We start from the raw sequence: 20,400 nt of genomic DNA, 5'->3' as shown, positions 1-20,400 counted from the left end.
CCAGTTAGCAGTACAACTATCAATAACCACATGCTATTGTTACCAACAATAAATAAGGCTCCTCTTGCAAGGGAAGTCATTAATGATTAACCAAGAGTGGCCCAGCTCATGCTGATAATGCAGAGATCCCTACAGTTTACCTGACTGCTACACAGATGTGTTTCTAAGCCCCTTTGATAGCAATCTCTTTCTTTGTAAAAGAATATGAAAACACACTACCTTAAGGAGCCAGGTTTCCACAACTTGTGAAATACTTTGTAAACCCCTGTAATTGAAATGACATGTGTAATTGCCATAACATGCAATCATTCTGACAAACAACAGCTTGTTTGGCCCTGGTACTGGCAGACATGAACCCCTCTGAATTACAGTTTAGCAACACGGCACAAAGGATTCCTAAACCATGAGTAAAATGAACCTATCGCTTCAAATTAATAGTTTTCAAAGTGTTATCATCTCAGAGTACAGTCATGCTTTGTGGTTCTGCTAATTCTTCTGAGGAAGAAACTTCTAGCTCACAGCAGCTACAAAGGAGAGTGTGTGTGTGTACGTGCTTTTGTGTGTAAATACATACAGAAAAGTGTCACAGAATGGGTTCTTCAGCCCACTCGATTTTGGGGATAAGTTCTGTGACATATTAATCTGTGTGGACCCCTACGTAGAGCTGTTGGCTCTGAGCTATCTTCACTATTTAAAGTTCTCTCAGCTCTAGCATCTCCAGGTTCTTTACATTTTTGACCCACCCACCTCTTGGTTAGCTCACATTTCTATTCTGGGTAAAGCTTTAAGCACTCATAGAAGAAACAATACAGCTTCAGGCTCTATTTTTTCAGACTCTTTCTTCAAGGCCTTGGGGTATTTTTTTTCTTTTTTTTAATTCACAGAGAGAACCGGAACATGAAAATTAAATCCAGTAGAACACTGAAACAGATGTACCCAATTCTGCCTCTGCTAGACAAGGTGAAGGGTAGAACACATGTCCTTTCTCTAATGCCCTGTCTCGATAAACTTAATGCAGGAACTTGGTTCATCTGTTTGCCCTTTCTTATAGCATCTTTATTTCAGTTGATAGGAAATCTAATTACACAAAAAACAACAGTCAAATCAACAACTCTCAAAACCAAAGAAATGGAAAGAAGCTATATTTTGAGCATAAACATTTTGTTGGCACTTCCTACACGTTTCAAACACTCAGAAGAACCTTTCCGAAGATTCTCTAAGCAGTTTTCCACCTCCATGACCAAGCACTGCTTTAAAAGTGAAACCACTTGGCTTTGAGAAAGCAGTAACATCACTCATTACATCAAATAAGTATTTGATGTGAAAAAATCCATAGCTTCTACTTTTTTCTAAATGAGTAAATGTTTATATATATATAATATTTCCTAGAGGAAAAAACCTCCTATTTCACATTTGTATATTAACAACATTTTAGAATGGGATCTGTAGACCTCCTCTAGACACGAATACATATAAACACATTACCTCTGCCCTGAAAATTTTACAATTTGAATAGAAGAAATAAAGAAGGAATCATCCTTAATCTGCAGATAAGACTTAACATATGAATGAGTCACTCAGTCTATAGGACAGGTAAGAATCAAATACAAGTTACTGATTATCCACCCAAATGCTCCAAAGGACACAAATCTCCTAGTTAAAGGTTACTACTCTTGTTTTCTTCAGATTTTCTGGGTCTGACTGTTTCTAGCTTTTCAGGGAAGAGTTATGATTTATCTGAATCAATGTTTAGTCTGAAAAAAAGACAAAAGAAAACCTGATGGGTTATGCGACTCACTGTTAAAATTCTTAAAAAATGCGTATGATTGCCTAAAAAACCCCAGCATTTCAACATCCTTCCTCTGGGACCATATTCCATGATATTTTACAGTATTTTTGTCAGTTTTTAAATAAAATCTGTGTGTGCAATAAAGGTCTAACTACAAGTTATTGTTTGCCTTTTTCATGTTTATTCTCCTCTTAGAAAGAAGTGTCTCTCAGTAGGTAACCACTAAAAAACAACCAGAAGAGCTTAGTGCTGATTAAAATTGTATGTGCATTTTCTCATCCATGGTTAACAGACTGCAATACCTAGTTTATTCTGATGTTGTTTTCAACATAAAAGCTATAATAGGAACACATTTTCTTATGTTTACTGATCTTCATTCTTTCCAAGCGTTTCTCACGTAAAGAATCTCAAATATCGGTAATTTCATAATAAAGCTCATTTCTCCAAAATATTTTCTCTTCCTAAGTCTTTTCTTAAAGAAAATTACTTACCAACACAGACCAAGTGAATTAGAGCCCATAAATAACCACTTGGATCAAACTGCAATAAAGAATATCTACATAAATAAAAACATGTTCATGTAAACATACATATTGTGATTTCCCTGCAGTTAACTTCCCAAAGCAAGTACAGTGAGTTGGAGCAATGCTAAAAGGAAAGAGAAGATGACTAAAGAAGACTGGGAAGACTGAAGTTCTTCCTGTCCCCCTTAGAGACCTGGCATATGCCAGTTACCCAGGTTCTCAGCTTGTCTTGACAGGGATGGTTCTATTTCCTTCAGTTATGTACAACATTTTAAACAATCCAATCATATAGACCTCAGTCTGTTTAGTCCTGTATTGGCAATCAGGGAGGAGCAAAAGGATCAGAGGATCATCACTAAGGTGTTTATCATGTCTGCTTTCTCCTCTCAGCCTCTGCAGCAGCTAAGGCTCCAACTAATCAGAGTATCCAAAAGAGTGCTTCAAACAGACATCTGCCCTTGAACAAAGCAGGCTCTCTTCACAATCAACGGGTAAAACCAAATATTTTGAGAGGAGACATTTTAGATGTCTGCTTTCAAGGGAGATGAATCATATATCAGAAGTTCCTGCTCTGCTCCATGGACTATGCAGAGCTAGTGCAAGTGCAGTGCTTCCGATGGCCACATTTGATCAGATGAATCCAGACAAGTTCCAGATTCATCCGACTTCAGATATTAACTGAAGTGTCTAAAGCAAGGAAGCGGCCTTCATAGGTCTCCAAATGAGAATCTCCAATGAAGAAACCTTTGCTGGAAGGAGCACTCTCTGGAGGTACCTCCTTTCTTTCTCCAGTAGCTACAGAAAGTGTGTAGAATGAATACAAAACTAGTTTAGGAACCTTCTGAAAGTACATGCAATTAACTCAAACCTAAGTGATTTGCTGTAAGCCCTGTAAGAAGTAAAATCATGGTTTTCCCAGCCACTATCTTCACCAAAGAGCTGCATGTCCAGACCACTCAGAGGTTTTACTATGATGCAAACACAGTAAAACCAGCACAACTACAACACAGCAACAGGAAACATTTACAGTTCCTTCACAGGAATCCTACCCTAGCTTACAAGTAAAAGCTGCATCCCTCGTATCCTAACACAATGTCACACATCAAGGTCTAACTAGAGCTGCTTTACTAAGTAGAACTCACCTGTGTGTCACACAAAGGAAGGCACACTGCTGCTGCCAGGAGGAACAGCACACTGTGGAGAAAAAAAAACAACCACAAGATCAAAAGCTTGCAACTTGGATTTGTACTCTCAGCAAAGTAGAGGCAAATCCACTTAATTTTACACTGACACTTCAGTTTTTTATTCTATATTTAAAAAGCAATTTCCACCACCACAGTTAAGTTTTACTTCATGCATTCTTTGTAACTCATACACAGCAAAGCTGTATGGAACAGAAGCAGCAAAAAGCATCTCAGAAGTGATGAAATTAAGTTTTTTTGGTAGAGAATATTATTCTTCACTTGCCATCTGGCTTCCCTAGGTTTCTTCAGAAAGCCAAAATCAACCAATTTCTGTCTGAATGGCTACCAAAAACTTCTTTTATTAAGGTGAACTGCCTGTTACAATAATTCCAGCAGAAGTGACTCCCTTAAAAGTAGTGGTGTTACTCCAGAACACAGAGCAAAGTGAAAATGAGAGGTATTACACTAGAAATGGTTTAAGGACAATGTAAGTCCTCTCCTAATCCACTGACTTAAGTTAAATAAATTCTCAACCTGTGGCTGAGTCAGTATTTCTTCACGCTACACTGAATATCCTGATGTCGAATTTCTGTGGACTGTCACTATTAATAATAACATAGACTTGGGTTGGGAGCTTATTTTCCTGCTCTCTAGGGGCATAGGAAAAGACAGAATAAAGATTATAAAAAACTCCAGTATCCTTGACAATAATCCAGTGGTGAAGACAAGGCCAGAGTAAGTTAGATAATGGAAATAACAGGAAGAAATTAGGAAGATAATGCCTCTAAGTATACTAAATAGTAACCCAACATTATCCATTCTTAAGTACAGCTAAAAGATTACAGGATGTGGAGAATAACAAGTGTGCTTTCTTCAGGGACGTGGGGGCATAGAATGAAACTTTAATACATGGCTGGTTGACTTTTGTTTGTCCTTTTCTATCTCCTTTTTGAAGCCTAAACAACCAGGGCCATCAAGGGTTGGTAGGTTGTGTAGCTTATTATCACTGAATCACAAAATCACTGAGGTTGGAAGAGATCTTTAAGATCATCTGTCCCCCAGTACCCAGTACCACCATAATCACCCCTAAACCATTTCCTCAAGTGTCACACATCCAGATGCCTCTTGAACATTTCCAGAGACGGTGACTCCATCACCTCCCTAGGCAACTTATTCCAATGCCTAAGCACTCTTTCGGTGAAAATTTTTTACGGATATCTAATCTGAACTTTCCCTGGTGCAACTTAAGGCTATTTCCTCTCATCCTGTCTCTTCAGACATGGCAGAAGAGACACACTCCCACCTTGAAATTAATTATTCTAGTAGAAATAGATATTATTTACCTTTTATTTCTCACAAAAGGCATTTTTAGTTATTTTCTAACACATTAATCATCTTTCTGATAATGTTTATGATCACCCATTGGAACTTCAAACCTGGTTTTCATCTCCTTTCCAAAAACGTTATGAGCACTGCTTTTTCATTCAGGAAGACTGGTCTTCTGTCTTTTTTTATTTTTGTAAGAAGAAAAAACATATCGATTCAAGTAATGGTTAAAAAAAGTTTAAAAATATTTAATTACTCCTATGTTGCAACTTAGGCTCACCGCCCACAGGAATGTGCCTGACATTCTTCATTGTTCTGGTGCCATTATCTGAAGCAAATAGAGAAGCTGGAGCCAAAACAAGTCTGAATCTGAATGTGAGTAGTTTTAAAAGCTTACCTACAGACTTTCAGATGAGAGGTCTGCTGTAAAAAAGAAAGTATGATTAAAAGATTAAAATTTAACAATAAAAATGGTGAAATAGTCCTTTCTCCTTCCAAAAACTGGAAAATTATGATAGCTGATCTTATTGCACCAAACACATTAAAACTTCAATTAGCAGCATTCAACAGCCCATTACATTCGAGCATGGCTGAGCAAATTTAAACTGGAAAAGAAGAATCAGGATTACGGATTAGCCTACTTCAACTTGATTTATATTTTCAGATTACTTACCAGCAGGTAAATCTAAAACCAGCATGAACTTTATACCTCGTCCTCAAACTTAACTTGAATTATACCAAAACTGTGTCATGTATGTACTCAAATACTGAGTTTTCTTAATTAGGTACTAATTAGGTACCTAATAAAAGATATCAGTCAAATCAGTCTTGATCTAAACTCATGAAAGATTCCCAATTCTTTGGTACAAAATTATTCCTGAGAAGCTTCTCAGCAAGGCCTGTCTTTGCATTATCCTTGTCTGCAGTGCTTTTGTTTTTAAAGAGAGGAATCATAAGCATGTGACATAGAAGGAAAATATGAAACACCTTGACAGGGACACTAATCAGAGGACAATGTCACAGGGACATAGTATGGTACACACTCTTATGTCCCTTAGGCATAACCTTAGTGACCTCTTCTGTTTGTTACAAGTAGTAAACATGGGTCATTTATTTGTCTTCTATACAGACAACAGATATAATGAATGGAAGATCCCTTTTACAGCAAGACAGAGGTCACTGTAAAAATGACTTTGTGATGAATGATTTCCCCGTGTTAGCTCATCCAGCAGTTCTTTAGTCAATTAGAAAAACATTTCAAGAAAAGCCTAAAAAGAAGGCTTCCTATTATAGTTTGTGAGAAACAAACTCAGCTCTTACTAAAGGGTGCAGGAATTATTTACTTGACTTTCACAGGTCTTAGGGTAGATTCTCAAGAATTCAAAACAAATTTAAAAATGCACTGTTCCTCCTGCATTTCATATGGAGATATGATCTATCTATAATCATACAACACACTAGATATATTATACTGGTTAGATATAAGGACCCAGTTCTTCTCCCTCTCAGCTCAAACAATGAGATTTTTATGAGGAGACATTAAAATTATGACAGAGAGGGAATATTAGTTTTCAAAAGGAAAAAACAAGCAGGATCAAGTCAGTCTTAAAAATGCAGATCAGACTGGTGATACACATATGCCCTGTTTCATATCTCGTATCAGTATAGATACCTGCCAACAGCAAAACTCTCTCTGGGTATCACTAATGACCAGCTATCACAGAGAGACTAGAAAAGCACACTGTACTAATGCTGCTTGTATTAAAAGAAATTAAGTATCTTGTTATAGGGCAGTTATATCACAGTAGTTACCTTGAATGTATCAACAAACAGATCAATTACCTCTTTCTGCACAAACTTCTGGAACCCACAGGTTATAACTTCTGCTGCGTTGTGCACAGTGAGGAACACTGGGATTGGCTGCCGTTGGGAGAGAACAAAAATGCCCAAATCAACCCAGAACAGTCACACACATAGCAAGGGGCACTCCTCCTAGAGACAGCTGTCCCACATGTTTGTGGTTTGGGTTTTTTGTTTTTTAAACTGTAAACCCATGCCATATCTCCTAAAAGGGACTTAGACCCATTCCAGTCATTACCACATGGCACAGGCATCTTTAAATGCAGGCCCTGCTGTAGCACTGCTTGCTGCTTCTCCCACTTCTGAGTGCTCAGCCAGTTTGTTTGTACACAGCTACCTCAGTAAGATTTGCTCCAGGTTTCTGCCTCTAGTTTTCCTTCTCTGATCCAACATCTGCACCCTCCACAGTAAACAGTTCTCATTAGTTTTCCCATCTCTGTCTACTGGTACTAAGAATACAGTGTGACTCCTAGCAACAGAATTGCGGGCAAGATGACTTTAGGTGATTGCTTTCAGTTACTGCTAGGAAGAGATGCCCAAAATTAGGGTAGAAATGCAATAGTTCAAACACAAGTGATGTTGAAATTGTACTCACTGAGGCATCTGGACACCATCCCAACATGAAATCATTAAGAAACAAAACCCAGTGATAACAATAATGAATCAAACACTCATTGCCGGAGGCAAACCCAACCAGAATTAGTGGTTCATAATACTTCCTCCAAATCAGATTCATGGTCTCTCAGACAGTTGAAACAGAAGCAATTCTCTGCTCTGATTAAGATAATGTAAAGACTAAGTCAGTTTAGGAAGCAGTATTTCCCCACTTGTGTATAGTATTTAAATCACATAAGTAGAGAATGAGGTAATTTCTCAGTGATGTCCATGTTTTTAAGTATCAGGTGATATAAGCAGCAAACATCTCTTAAATCGGACTTCGCGTTCAGAAATCTGTATTTTCTGTAATTTTCTTTTCTTTACCATGAAGCCAGATAAGTATCACTAATTAAACATTTTAAGTCATAATGACAGCTGAGGCGGATCCATAAACACAGGAGTTACACCAAGGTAACTTCTAACATCTTTAAACTAAAAAGGAACAAAAATCACACAAACAAAACAGTTTCACCAGTTCTGAAAGCCAGTTCTCAACTGAGAATATAAAACCAGAAGTATACAACATGAGCAACCTGAGCCTGACATAGTAATAGGAAATACAAGAAATAGCCATAAACAAGGAAAGTTGACAGCAGAATTTACATTCTTCCTTTTGTGAAGCCAATTTGTTGGGGTTTTCTTTCCTCCTCTCTGCTTTTGGCTCTTCCAAATGTGTTTTGGAGCCAACAATGGCTCCAGTTTGCCTAGCCCAGTTAACCTTCTCCATATGTCTATTGCCTTTGATGTGACTATTTCTTGAATTTGTGAGAGGGTTATGAAAAGAAAGGTTTACTGGTTGGGCAGGCAGGGTGAATTGACTCTGTACAAACCTCCCCTCACAGCTCTGTATACTTTTGTTAATGCATCACAGTCCAGAGCTAGGCAGTCCTCCTCCACTTCCACCCCTGAACCCTTGGGCAGGGGAGACTGCCAGCACCTCTCGGGAAAGGCACAAACGGAGATAAAATTGTAGCCCTGCCAGTATACAGGAGTGTTTGAAAGTGGGTCTCCTTGGATTTGATCAAAAAAGTGTACATAAATTCTGCTTCAGGAATAAACTTGCTTAATTCAAATATGCTCCCAGTCCCAGTACAAGGCAGTACATAATAACTACGACCTAAGACTACTTGTCCTTTTGTCTTTCCTCCTAAAACAGCCACAGACTTAGGCCTCTAAATCCCCATTCATGTACAACAAAAAGCCATTCAGAAATGGGAGATTCTCCTTAAGAAAGGTTTGGGTTATAAATCAAAACCATTCATAGCCCCTCTGCCACTCCAGTGCAGCTCACTCATGAATGACCAGAGCAGGAACAGGAGGGAAACACAGTAACTGACTGCATGACTAGGAAGTAAGAAGAAATAGCAGAGAGGATGTGATTCATAACTCCTCCACTACCCAGGTGAGCAAGCAGAAAAGATGCTGCTGCCAAGGCTTTTTGCTGTTTCCAGGCAAGGTTCTTCTCATGGATCTTTGCTCGCTTTACACCAGAGAAGGCCAATGGAACTTCCTTTGACAAGGAACCAAGAGGAAGTAAATGCAATCACCCTGAGACAGAACTAAAGTGGAAGCAGGGGCTTCTGAGCACAGGCCTGTGTTTTCACAAGATTATTTGGTTCCAAGATGAGGCCTCCAACCTTGTTTATGAGGACAGAGACCACCTGTCCTTTTCTGCTCTGCCTCTCTACTGAGATGTTCAAGGGATCACTACAACCAGAATCCTGTAAAAAAATCCCTTTTGATCTTCTTTGGGGTTTAGGAGCTGACAGGAGTTTAGGAGCTGACTGGCTCTAGAGTTACAGTAAGATGCACTGACAGAATGCAGAAGGGAACTAGTGCAGAATTTGGGCTTGCAGACTGCATAACAGCAGTAAAACATTATTATTTTTTAAAAATTCATGTCACTAATTTATTTTATTTTTTAAGAAAGACTATATCATTTAAGTATAAAGCATTCAAGTTTAATGAAAGCAGATTTGACATCTTGTAAACATTTGATAGGTTATTGTGATGCAAATGGATCATAAAACTGATTAATCTAACCATTCCCATAATCTCTTTCCAATTTTCAATTTATTTTTTCAAATCCGGTAAAGAATCAAAAGGCTCTCACTCAAATGGTCTTCATCACTTTCCTGGACGGATTTCCCACAGATCCCACAGTCTCATTCCCCCTTTTGCAAAGTTGCAGCTAATAAGTTCTTCAGCTTCTTCCCTACTTGCAAAATTCAGACCACTGAGGATCTGTTCTGAAAAACATTGAGTATTCTGGAAAGATGCTGAGTCCTTTGGACTGTCACAGAGATGCTTTTTGATACTTCATAGGACTGAACCACTGCTTTAGCACCATTAACAATCGATGTATTATTTAAACCCCTCCTCCCTCCTTTCTCCTCAACCCAGGAACAGCATTAAACACCATGTATGAAGGGAATGTCCTCTGTTTACAAAGTAGAGATAATAAAGAATTGACTTCTGCTTGTGCATTTCTTACCAATCTAGACAGTGATCTAGAGCCAGCATAAATGATGCCCACAAAAAGTACTGAAGCAGGAAGCCATGACAGGATTTCAGACCTGTGAAAACAATTAAAATCTCATTATTTCACCACATTCTGTTTACATACAGTCAAGAACAGTTGCTTGCAAGGAATATAATAGGTATATATGTACATAAATTTCAAATGTGTGCATATTAAAGTCATTGTCCAATTGTTCAGTATTCCTCCAATTTACTACAAATCCAAGTCAGAAATTATTCACTTCATCTAATCCAAGAGAGGAACTATCTGCAGATATATTTTTTTCTTTTACTCTTTCCCTGGCTCCTCTCTCTCCAAAATTGTGTTGGTTTGTCTTTTTCCTTAGCAATTACTTGCACTGGTTTTAAAGGAGAGAAATTTCAACTAATTTCCTTGATGTTCTGTGAAAGGAACAAAAACTGACAAATGAAGGCATTAAATGGCGCATTTGCACAGACAGCACACATTTTCACTATGTACAAATACACTTGGCCACCCACACATTCATTTCTCAGCCAGATTTACAAAGAGATTCTTCCTAAAGATCAGATTGTCTCTGTGGGAGCCTATCTCTTGAGATTTCCTAATGATATTCCTTTGACTAAGCCAAACTCCTGGAGGCAGTTTGACAACTAATGGAGGAATGAAGTCATCAGATTGACCTGATTAATTTTTTTTTTAGCTATGGTTGTTGCAGCAGGGTCAGGTTTCAGTTCCGAGAAGGGGCTTCAGAATTGGCACTTTTCCATTTTTTTAAATCTTGTTACTTAAGGGGAAAAACGGACCAGGTAGGTGGTAAATTTCAGAGAGAATAATGGAAGACTTTGAGCAAGGGAAGAAAGGAAGAGGTAAGGGCCTGAATCAAAGGCTTCCCAGGACTGAAGTCATAGCTAATCCATTCACTCTTCCCAAGCTTTGAATTAAAGTCAAGAAAAAGTTAGCAAATAATGCTGGTTCTCAGAATAAAACCAAACTGCTTGTAGTTCCTTAATTTGCATTACACTTCCAACTAGTATGTAAGACTTAAAACGTTAATTACAGGTACCGCTACACTACTACACTTCATGGAACACAAGAAAAACAGACCACTAAATAATGAAATCAGAACAGTATGAATGAAAATAAAACATAAAGATACATGTAATCACAGACAAGGAAGAAACCATAAATATCACATTTCCTGTTATATGATTTTCCAAGATACTCAATCAGAAACCCAGGGCCACGAATACAATCTTTAGATCCTTTCACTGGCATAAATATTTGCTCTGGGTCTTCTTGAGTAGTCACCATAATTTTTTATAAAAACGCTGTTCCTTTTAAGGTTATTGACTTCAACTGGAATTTCATCAAGACCGAGATCTAAAACTGTCATGCCTCATTACCAATGAGTTCACATCAGACACCAACAAAAATACCCGCCGCCCTATTGGAACTGCAACAAATGGAAGGAAGGGGGAGGGAAGAAAAGAAAGCAGATGAAAGGAACACATGATGAAAACCGAATTTTCATTTAGAACATAAAAATATCATTCTTTCATGTTCCCCACCACTAAACTGTAGGAATCCCAAATATGTCTTCATCTCCAATGCAATACTGTGAAGCGCAATGGAAAAGGACTTCAGATGCTTTTTCCATGATGTAAGGGTAAAATTTTATGCTGCCAAGTGGGAATTTCAGGATTGAAAAAGAATGCATGGATGTTTGATGTAATGTGTCAGTATCAACAATCTGTCTTGTATGTAAACCAATTAGCAGCTTCTTATGTTGGCACTACAGTGATGTACATGCAAAACAGGAAAATAACTGATGAGTTTGTGGTTGTTGCAGGGCTAAATCCAAAGCCCACTAAAGTCAGCGGGTAGGTTCCCCTAAACCACACTTTGGAGCTTTGGTTTAAGTAAGGCTCTGAGCTGCTGCTTAGTTGTGAGGGAAATGTAGCACTACAAAGAATGCCAACCAGAACATATTGGACTTATGTGCCTACAAGGGTTAGGCAGAAGCTGGGCAGCAGACTGCAGCACTGTGTAGCATTTTGTAGATGCTATCCATATTCCATTGTGCTCCACAAAGACCTTGTTTTGGATACAAGCTTTGCAGATAGTATTTGCTGTTTAGAAGCAATGATGGAGAGTCCCTTAAAGTTGGGAGCACTGGGGGGAAGCAGATGAAAAGCAGGTTATCCACAAAATCTAAGAGAGATTACCCTAAGTAATATGTTTTCATTTGGTCTTTATTGTGAGGTTAGTATTCTGGACTTCACACAAAGGCTGATGATCTTTATGTAATAATTTAATACAGTTGAGACACTTGGAGATAAGCTGAACTGGTTCAGAAGGTATATGAGATCAGTCCACGTGACAGAAAAACTGAGACTTTGTAGAAATAAACAAACAAATGGATGGCAGTTTATTATTTGAAGCATGAGGAGACTGGATATGGTATTCCTAAGTATACTACACGTAGACAGAAAAACCCCAAACCAACAGATGGATTCAGAGACCAATATTCTGTAAGGGGTGGGAGTGTAGAAATATCAATATCCCAGTGGTAGTACTAAATCACCTTTTGACATTATGTTTGTTTGTGGGGGAGTTTTTTGGTTTGTTGGTTGGGTTTTGGGTGTTAGAGGGTTTTGGTTTTTGGCTTTTGGGGTTGCTTTTTTTATTTTGTTTTAATTTTGTTTTGTTTTAATACAGGAGCTACAAGCTACAAGTCCAGCTCAGCAAAGCATTAAAGCATGTGCCTGATTCTTCTGAAGAAAGACAGGTTTAAACTCATGATTAAGTATTTGTCTGTATTATAGCCAAAACGTGTCAATTAATTCTGGTCGTTCCATTCAGTCTATTCTAGAACAGGTATTCTGCATTCACTAAACTAGTAAGAAGTCTCCCAAGATGTATTTTAATCCGTTTTCCTACAGTGCACTGACACCTAGTGGCCTGAAGTCTCCAGCATCAAAATACAAATAATTTTTCACCAAAACTTTTGATAAAAACATCTTCAACATCATAAAGTGGCTCTTGTCCAGTATTTTCTTTAAATTATTTCAGAATTTGAAAAAAATCAAATATATTTTCCAAGTTCGGGGAAAAAAAAGATTCAACTTCTTTAATTTCATGGTTTAAAGCAGAAGTAATCATGAGTGATGACAATTTGAACTAAAAAAGGACATTACTGACAGAGATATTTCTTTAGACTGTTCTGTGAAAACAAAGTCTGCACCAAAAATACACATTTGATAATAATATATAGGTATCAGTAACTGCCACTAAAGCAATGTCTGTACCTAATCTTGCTTCTACCAATATCACTGATGGCTATTATAACAATATCCTCTATTTATCTACACAGCAGATAAAAGATTCACTTGAGTAAAACACAAGTTCTCTTCTACATCTGTGAAGCAGCACGCACACACACACACCCCAACCTGTATTTTTGCCAGTTAGTAACTTTCACAACCTATCTAACTATGTTGTGATCCAGCTACAGAAAATAAATATTTAGCAGATACCAAAAAAAACAGATTACCTCGAACACAAGTTTATCTCCACCCAGCCCAGCTTCCAGGAGAGGTGAAGCAGAAGTCCACCCACCAATGTTTGCCACCTGAAACAGAACAACACAGTATCTCTGAATTGTTTGTCCTCTTTAATCATGAGAATGACCTTAGAATCCACAGGACTTCTCACAGCACATCCTCATCATGGCTAGGCTTTGCGAACGAAGATTTAGGAAACAGCACATCCATGACTCCAGTTATCTACCATTTCTCTAGGTTACCAGGGATGCCACTATTCTCCTTTCAATCTTTCATTTCTGTGGGCTTTCATTTCCTGCAGATTTTCTAATAATCTGGTGCTTCCACATCCTTTTTCAAATGTTTTATAAATTACCATCTACCACAACTACCTTAATCATGTTATTGAATCCCCATTTTATCATCTCCTCCTACACAAGGTTTATGATAACAATAGCGATATTACAGCCACAATGATCTGAAGATGCAAGCGAGGCAAGGTTTGTGACAAGAGATGACTATCTTTTCATACATAAACTGTTACTGTTGGAACAAATAAACATGATTTCAGGACTGAAAGACTCACTTCACCTGAAGTAATAAGCCCCAAGGATAACGTGTGTAGTCCTACTAGTTTCAAACATTAGCTCCATGAATTCCCACGGTAATTCATGCTGGGTTTAGATTACAAAATCCCTTAAGCTGACTGCTTCCTCCCCTGCCTCTAGAGCTTGTGTATCAAGCACCAAGTGAAGTGTCATCAACAATAACATCATTATTCTGCATGAGCCTCTGAATCAGAGCCCCTAGAGAAAACATCTTTACAGCCAGATCACCTTGTGTATGAACCACAATGCTGCGGTTTTCTCATTGAAAATGTACACAACAATTACGTTCATTCTGCACTGACTTATCTACCTAATGACTTATCCTACCACAAAGCTGTTCCTCTGTCTATTACAGAAATAGAATGTGAGGCCTAGGAAATATTTGCAGATAGCTCAAAATGAGTAGTGATGCACACTGATTTTTTTTAAGCTTTAAAATAATTTATTAGCTTTCTTCTTCGTTAAGTTAGTGGTTTTCAGAGAGGTGTTTCATGTTTCTTGGGTGAAAATCCTTGAATATCTAGCACAGTTCAGACAGAGATACACTATTACAGTGTTAAATGACATTAACATCCATAACAGGTATAGAAGTGGGTTCATTTATTATTCCCATTCATTGTAATCCAATGATTTAAAGTGATTATTTAAAATCTTTCTCACACATACACAAATAAACAAATATTCACTCTACACAGTATTACATGCAGTTGGACATCGTCAGAGAAGAGAGGGCTCATTTTCCACATGGATATGGTAAATATTCAATGCTAACATCATAGTTCACTGAACATTTTTTAAGATGAGAAGCATACAAGAGCTTAAAAGCCAGATTTTCCTGATGTTTGCTGCAGTCTTGACCATGCTCTATTCAAGCCAGTGATGAATTCCTATCAGCTTTATTGTGAAGAATTTCCTCTTCTCAGGTTTTAATGACGGAAGTTGAAGTTACTGACAGTCTCAGATGCTTAGCACTATACAATATATTCTTAGATTATAATGGGAACAAAACCAATGACAGTGAACTATAACTGCATGAACTGAGAAATGCATTCCTTTCCTCCTTTGCTCATCCGTCACAGCTCCAAATGAAAGCATGTCTGAGCCACTTAAAAAAATTTCAAGGAAAGATCACTTTTAAAAGCCAGAACTTACGGAAAAATATTAAGATGCTGAAATGCATTGCCAAACAATAGAAAAAGGAAATAACTGTGGTAACACAGATACAATAAGGCAGTTGCTTGCCGTTGAAATATGCTTGTTTACTGTTGATTTACCACACATATAATTTTTCAAACTTTACTCAAAACCCTTTCCCCATATGATAAAAGCCTTGTCCAAGAGACAGCCTCTGTGTGTGCCAAAAATGAAGAAACCGTTCACTGAATATTTAATTGAGCTGAATACACTCAAAGTAAATGGAGATTCCCCAGGCAACTATTTCTAGAGTTGCTTGCAGTCCTGGGTCTGCAAGTCAGACAAAAATGTAAGCCATGCTAAGCAACAGAAAAGGAACTAAAGATATCCAGTGTGTGCAGATTTCGACATTATCTCAAAAAAACAAATGGGGAAAGTCTTGACTCTAAGAGGCCAGATTTTCACAGAATGCCTCACAAATTATCAACAGCACTGATGGTATATATGGACACTTGTCAAAACATTAAATTTCTCATTACAATCATCAAGATGACTTGTGATGCACAGGTTACAACCAAAGCTAAGCAGAAGAATAAGCAACGTGGTGTTTGTAAGTGGTTAATGATGGATTTAAGGTTGGTTTTGTCTAGCACAGCTAAAGAATACACCACAACTGCACATTATCCAAGAGTGTCATTTCCAAAGAAGACAGGTCGTACTATAATTGTTACTTTTCTATGCTGAAGCTAAGACTTCCAGTAAAATGAGAAATTATGGACTCTGTATATCTTAATTACATCACCATCAGGATGTCAAAAAAAATTAACCAAGACACATTAATGAATGCTTTACTAAGGCTTTATGAATTATGTTCTCTAGACAGCAAAAGCCAGTAATGACAAGAAGTACTGAAGTTAGCTTCAGCACGGAACAGCAAGACATTAAAGTCATTTTTCAAACAACTGTATTCTTAAAACAGTACTTACCCTTGAAAAAGGGTAGGGTAGGTAAATTGCAGGACAGACAGGACATACTGGAAAACAAATACCAAATTAATGGACATCAAACACCTAGAGTTTATAACATTAACAAACAATCACAAGAGCAACAAAATACACATAGAGAGTTTTCATTTTTCCTTATTTTGTTAGAAAAGACAAAAAAAATGCTTAGTAATTTCTCTTTCCGTGGCACATTTCCCCCCCTGCTCTCTTCAGGCCACACTGTGGTCTCAGAAATGCTTGCTAGGCCTCAGTCTTGACGAACAGCACCTGAGCTAACTTTCTCTTGAGCTTATCAGAAACACTGTCTGCTCCCAGGAACTACTGCTGTCTAATGAGCTCCTGTTTTTTAACAAACAACCTTGGAAACTTATTTTCCTTGCCTGCATAACAACCCAAGTGGAACAACATTTTCGTTATTGAACTTTTAGAGAAAGTTACCAACCCGCATTGCAGCCAGGATGGAAAATTACTATGACTAAAGCCAATTCTCTTGTGACCCTATAAACAGCAGTCCTAAGTGAGCCCCTTTGATCTCTCCTGGACCATAGCAAGCTGTGATCAGCAATTTCCCTCTGAGTGGGACGCCTCTCAGAGCCAGTGAACTCTCAAGTTTGCTATACTTGGAGGACTGCCACCGAACACTGACAATGGAGCCTGGGCTGACACCCCCACTCCTCAAGACATGACCATTTCACTGCACTCAAGGGGAATTTTTCACAGGTATACCTTGTACATACTTCTTCAGGTCTATGTGCACACAAGTGTCAACATGCTATAGCAAATGTACTATGAATGTTGCTCTCTTAGATTCTTAAGTATGTTAGATTCATAAGTAAGACAGGCCTCTAAGTGAGTCACTGTTGTACCTATTGTAAATTCTGTATGAATCTTTTGTTAAATTGTTTAAATTAAACTATTCATTTAGCACCATTAAGTTTAAGTGTTGTTAAAACCTTTAGGCCTAAACTGTTGGTCAAGTCTGGGGCTAAGTTTGGCATGGGGGTCCACTCTGAACCCTGTGACTCAATTGGAGTGTCTTATTCCCTTTTACCCTTACACTTTTGTATCCTTACTTCCACATAGATCATTTTAGGTTGATTTATTTTTAGATTGATTGATTTTAGTCTGATTTCTCTCTGTCTGCTTTAACCACCTGGAAATGATGTAGCAGATGCAATGATGTAGTAATGTAATAATGATATAATGTATGTAGTAATGATGGTAGTAGAGCAAACCTTGCCAATGAACTCCGTTGTGATTTCACCTTAACATTAAACCCATTCTTGCCAATACCTTTGCCAGTGATTCTTTGAGCAACGTAAAACACTCATTTGTGACACTTCCCACACCAGAACTGCTGGATGCTGCTTGAGGTACTGCGGAAGGTAACAGACACTGAAGTATATGGGGCATGGAGTGACTGAACAATGGAGAAGGCTACCTTCTGAATTGTACTTTCACTTTCTGAGCACACTCCATGCATCATACTGAATGGGAAAAGGATTAACAGAAACAAAAACCCATAAGCACCTGTCAATTAACACCATATCATACCACAGAGGCAACCTTTGGCAGAATCAAGACCAATAATCTTAACATAACTGTCTCCTTATGATCAATGCATCTCACACACCTAACATTCTGTTCACATGCTATTACGTGTAAAATACTAAGCAGTCCAGAAAGCCTATTGGAAATATAATACATGAGGGTGAAACGCAAAGTCTCTGTGTTATTGTTTTAGCACTCTTTGTCAGGGTCTGTGTGTATGGATGCTGGTGTCTTTTCATGCTATATATGTATGTATGCAAATATGAGGCATTATTACATGTCTTTCAACATGTATATCTGGATCTAACAATTTCCTGTAATGCAGTATATAAATACTATTCCTGCAAAGGAGAAGAATGACTGAAGCTTCCTCAGAGGAAATGAAACATACCTGCTGCTCCTTCCAGGAGTCAGCAGAAGCTGTCAAGGGCAAAAGGAGAAGCTGAAAGCTTTCAACAGAGAGGAAACTGTGCTGAGTACTTTGCAAAGTCCAGTTTTTAGGCATGTAGGGTGTCACTAAGAAGCTGGCATCAGTATAGAGAGACAAGGCATATTGATGAGCCATATTACACATACAAGAGTCAGAACTACCACATGGGTTTTAAATCAGGATGATGTATCTGCACATGTCCGTCCCCCTGCCTGCATTTGCATACCACCTGCAACAACTAAAAGCTCTATATTCTAGTTATTTTTAACTTTATTACACCAAAATCTATATTCAGGTTGTTGAAGTCCTTCTGACTTCCTCTCAAGTACAGTTAGCCAAGAACCTTTCCCAACCCATGACGCAATTTGGCAGCTCTTCTAGCCTCTTTCTGTTTAAGTAACCACTGCTCCTAGCAGTCTGTCAAATCAAGTGCATTATCTCTCCCTACAAACTTTGTTTCCTGTCTGGACTTCAGTCTTTTTCTGGGCATCCTTAATGGCAAGTGTACCTTGGAACAGAAACCAGTGGCCACTGCCCAAAAGAGGTTTCATTTTCACCTCTGAAATGCTGCTTTTCTCTAGCCCTCTCCCAGAAAATCCATAACGATTCCTTCAATAACATCTTTTCTTTCACAAATTGGAACCAGAAACACATACTCTAAGATAAATAGGACAGCAAGGAGCAGTTACTCTATCTCCCCCTTCCAGAGCGAAAAAACTACTTCAAACTATGTTTTAAGTCTACAATTTTATTTGCAATGTGGCCATCTGCAGCTTACTTCTTCTGCTTAAACATTTCAGCAACACTAATAAGCAACTCAGTCACACAGTGGAAAACAAAATTCTTGTCCTTAATTTGCCGACTAATTAAACTGTCACAGGGTCCATGGAAGTTAACATTTGTTCCACTACTGATACAACACTTTCAATATTTCAGGTTTTTCCCTTGGTATTATTGTTCCAGTTAACAGATCTTCTCTTGAGAATGAGTGTGGTTGCTAGATATCCAATCGTGCAATATATACAGCATCAGCGATACTTTCAGAGCAGCCTCATTTCTGGCTCTGTAACACTTCATTCATTGGAATGATAGGATGTCACCTCTTTGCTCTCCTTAACAAGCCAATATTGGAACTTCTGTGTCGTGGAAAGGTTGAGATGTCACACACTGAGAAAAACAAGACCGGTAGCAGACAGTCCTATCCCCAGTTTCGGGAGCACACCTCGCTGGGGGGCGGTGGAATGCCAGGGAATTTTTCCCTCGTGGGATACTCCCGTCGGGGAGGGGCTGGTCCGCGGCTCTCCCCGAGCAAAGCAGGGCAGGGCAGGGCAAGCGGAGGACATCGTCCCTCCTTCGCCTCCTGCTGGGTCCCTGCACTTACCTCGTGCCCCATTCCCGCTGAGCGGACCGCCTGCCGGCACCCCCGCCTCCTCCGCCCCGCCGGCCCCTCCGAGACTGGGGCGCCTCGCTCCGCCCTCACCTTGTTGGTGAAGCAGAGACGCCGGTAAGAAGAAGAGGCAGAAGGCGAGGCCGCCCGCCGGCCTCTTCAAGTACATCTGTCACGCGCCGCCCCGCGGCGGCGCCCGCCGCCGGCCATGGCAGCGACACGTCGCGCCGCCGCGCTCCGCTGGGCGCCGCCTCCTCTGGCGCCGCTGCTGCCGCTGGCGGCCGTGCCGGGGAGGGGCCCGCCGGGAGCGCCCCCAGCCCGGACACCGCCGCGTCCCGGGCGGCACCCAGGGAACCGCGGGCACCAGGGCAAGGCCTCCGCTACACTGCCCTTATGAGACCCCCACTTGGAGGGCTGCGTCCAGCTCTGCGGCCCTCAGCACAGGACACGGACCTGTTAGAGCGAGCAAGTCCAGTCACGAAGAGATGATCAGAGGGCGGGAGCACCTCTCCTATGGAGACAGGCTGAGAGCTGGGGTTGTTCAGCCTGGAGAAGATTCTGGGAAGACCTTAGAGCAGCCTTCCAGTACCTAAAGGGGGCCCATAAGAGTGATGGAGAGACTTCCTACATGGGCATGTAGTGACAGAACAAGGGGGAATAGCTTTAAACTGAAAGAGCGTGGATTTAGATTAGATATAAGGGAGACATTTTTTACGGTGAGGGTGGTGAGACAAGAACAGGCAGTGGATCTGCCTCGAAGTGTTCAGATTCAGGCTGGGTGAAGCTGTGGGCAATCTGATCTAGTTGAAGGTGCCCCTGCTCACAGCAGGGATGTTGAACTTGATGACTAAAGGCCCCTTCCAACCCAAACTATTCTATGATCGTATGATTCACTGGTGAC

The 20,400-nt window shown here is 39.5% G+C and overlaps 1 protein-coding gene across 1 annotated transcript in view; it reads right to left on the bottom strand.

Annotated features, from left to right (window-relative positions):
- Nucleotides 1–19,668, bottom strand: part of TMEM241 (transmembrane protein 241) — a 55,305-nt gene extending 35,637 nt beyond the window's left edge. The window contains 10 exon segments of the mRNA XM_029959454.1: nucleotides 220–265; nucleotides 2,281–2,329; nucleotides 3,456–3,507; nucleotides 5,221–5,246; nucleotides 6,666–6,743; nucleotides 9,835–9,916; nucleotides 13,397–13,474; nucleotides 16,114–16,160; nucleotides 19,593–19,610; nucleotides 19,612–19,668. Of these exon segments, the coding sequence (XP_029815314.1) occupies nucleotides 220–265; nucleotides 2,281–2,329; nucleotides 3,456–3,507; nucleotides 5,221–5,246; nucleotides 6,666–6,743; nucleotides 9,835–9,916; nucleotides 13,397–13,474; nucleotides 16,114–16,160; nucleotides 19,593–19,610; nucleotides 19,612–19,668 (533 nt within the window).
- Between the last annotated feature and the right edge of the window lie 732 nt (nucleotides 19,669–20,400).

The sequence above is a fragment of the Manacus vitellinus genome, unplaced genomic scaffold (genome assembly GCF_001715985.3).
Source record: "Manacus vitellinus isolate BGI_N305 unplaced genomic scaffold, ASM171598v3 scaffold_1_pilon, whole genome shotgun sequence".
Classification (NCBI taxonomy): domain Eukaryota; kingdom Metazoa; phylum Chordata; class Aves; order Passeriformes; family Pipridae; genus Manacus; species Manacus vitellinus.
The sequence above is the reverse complement of the archived record's forward strand: the minus strand, read 5'-3'. Positions and strand labels throughout refer to the sequence as shown.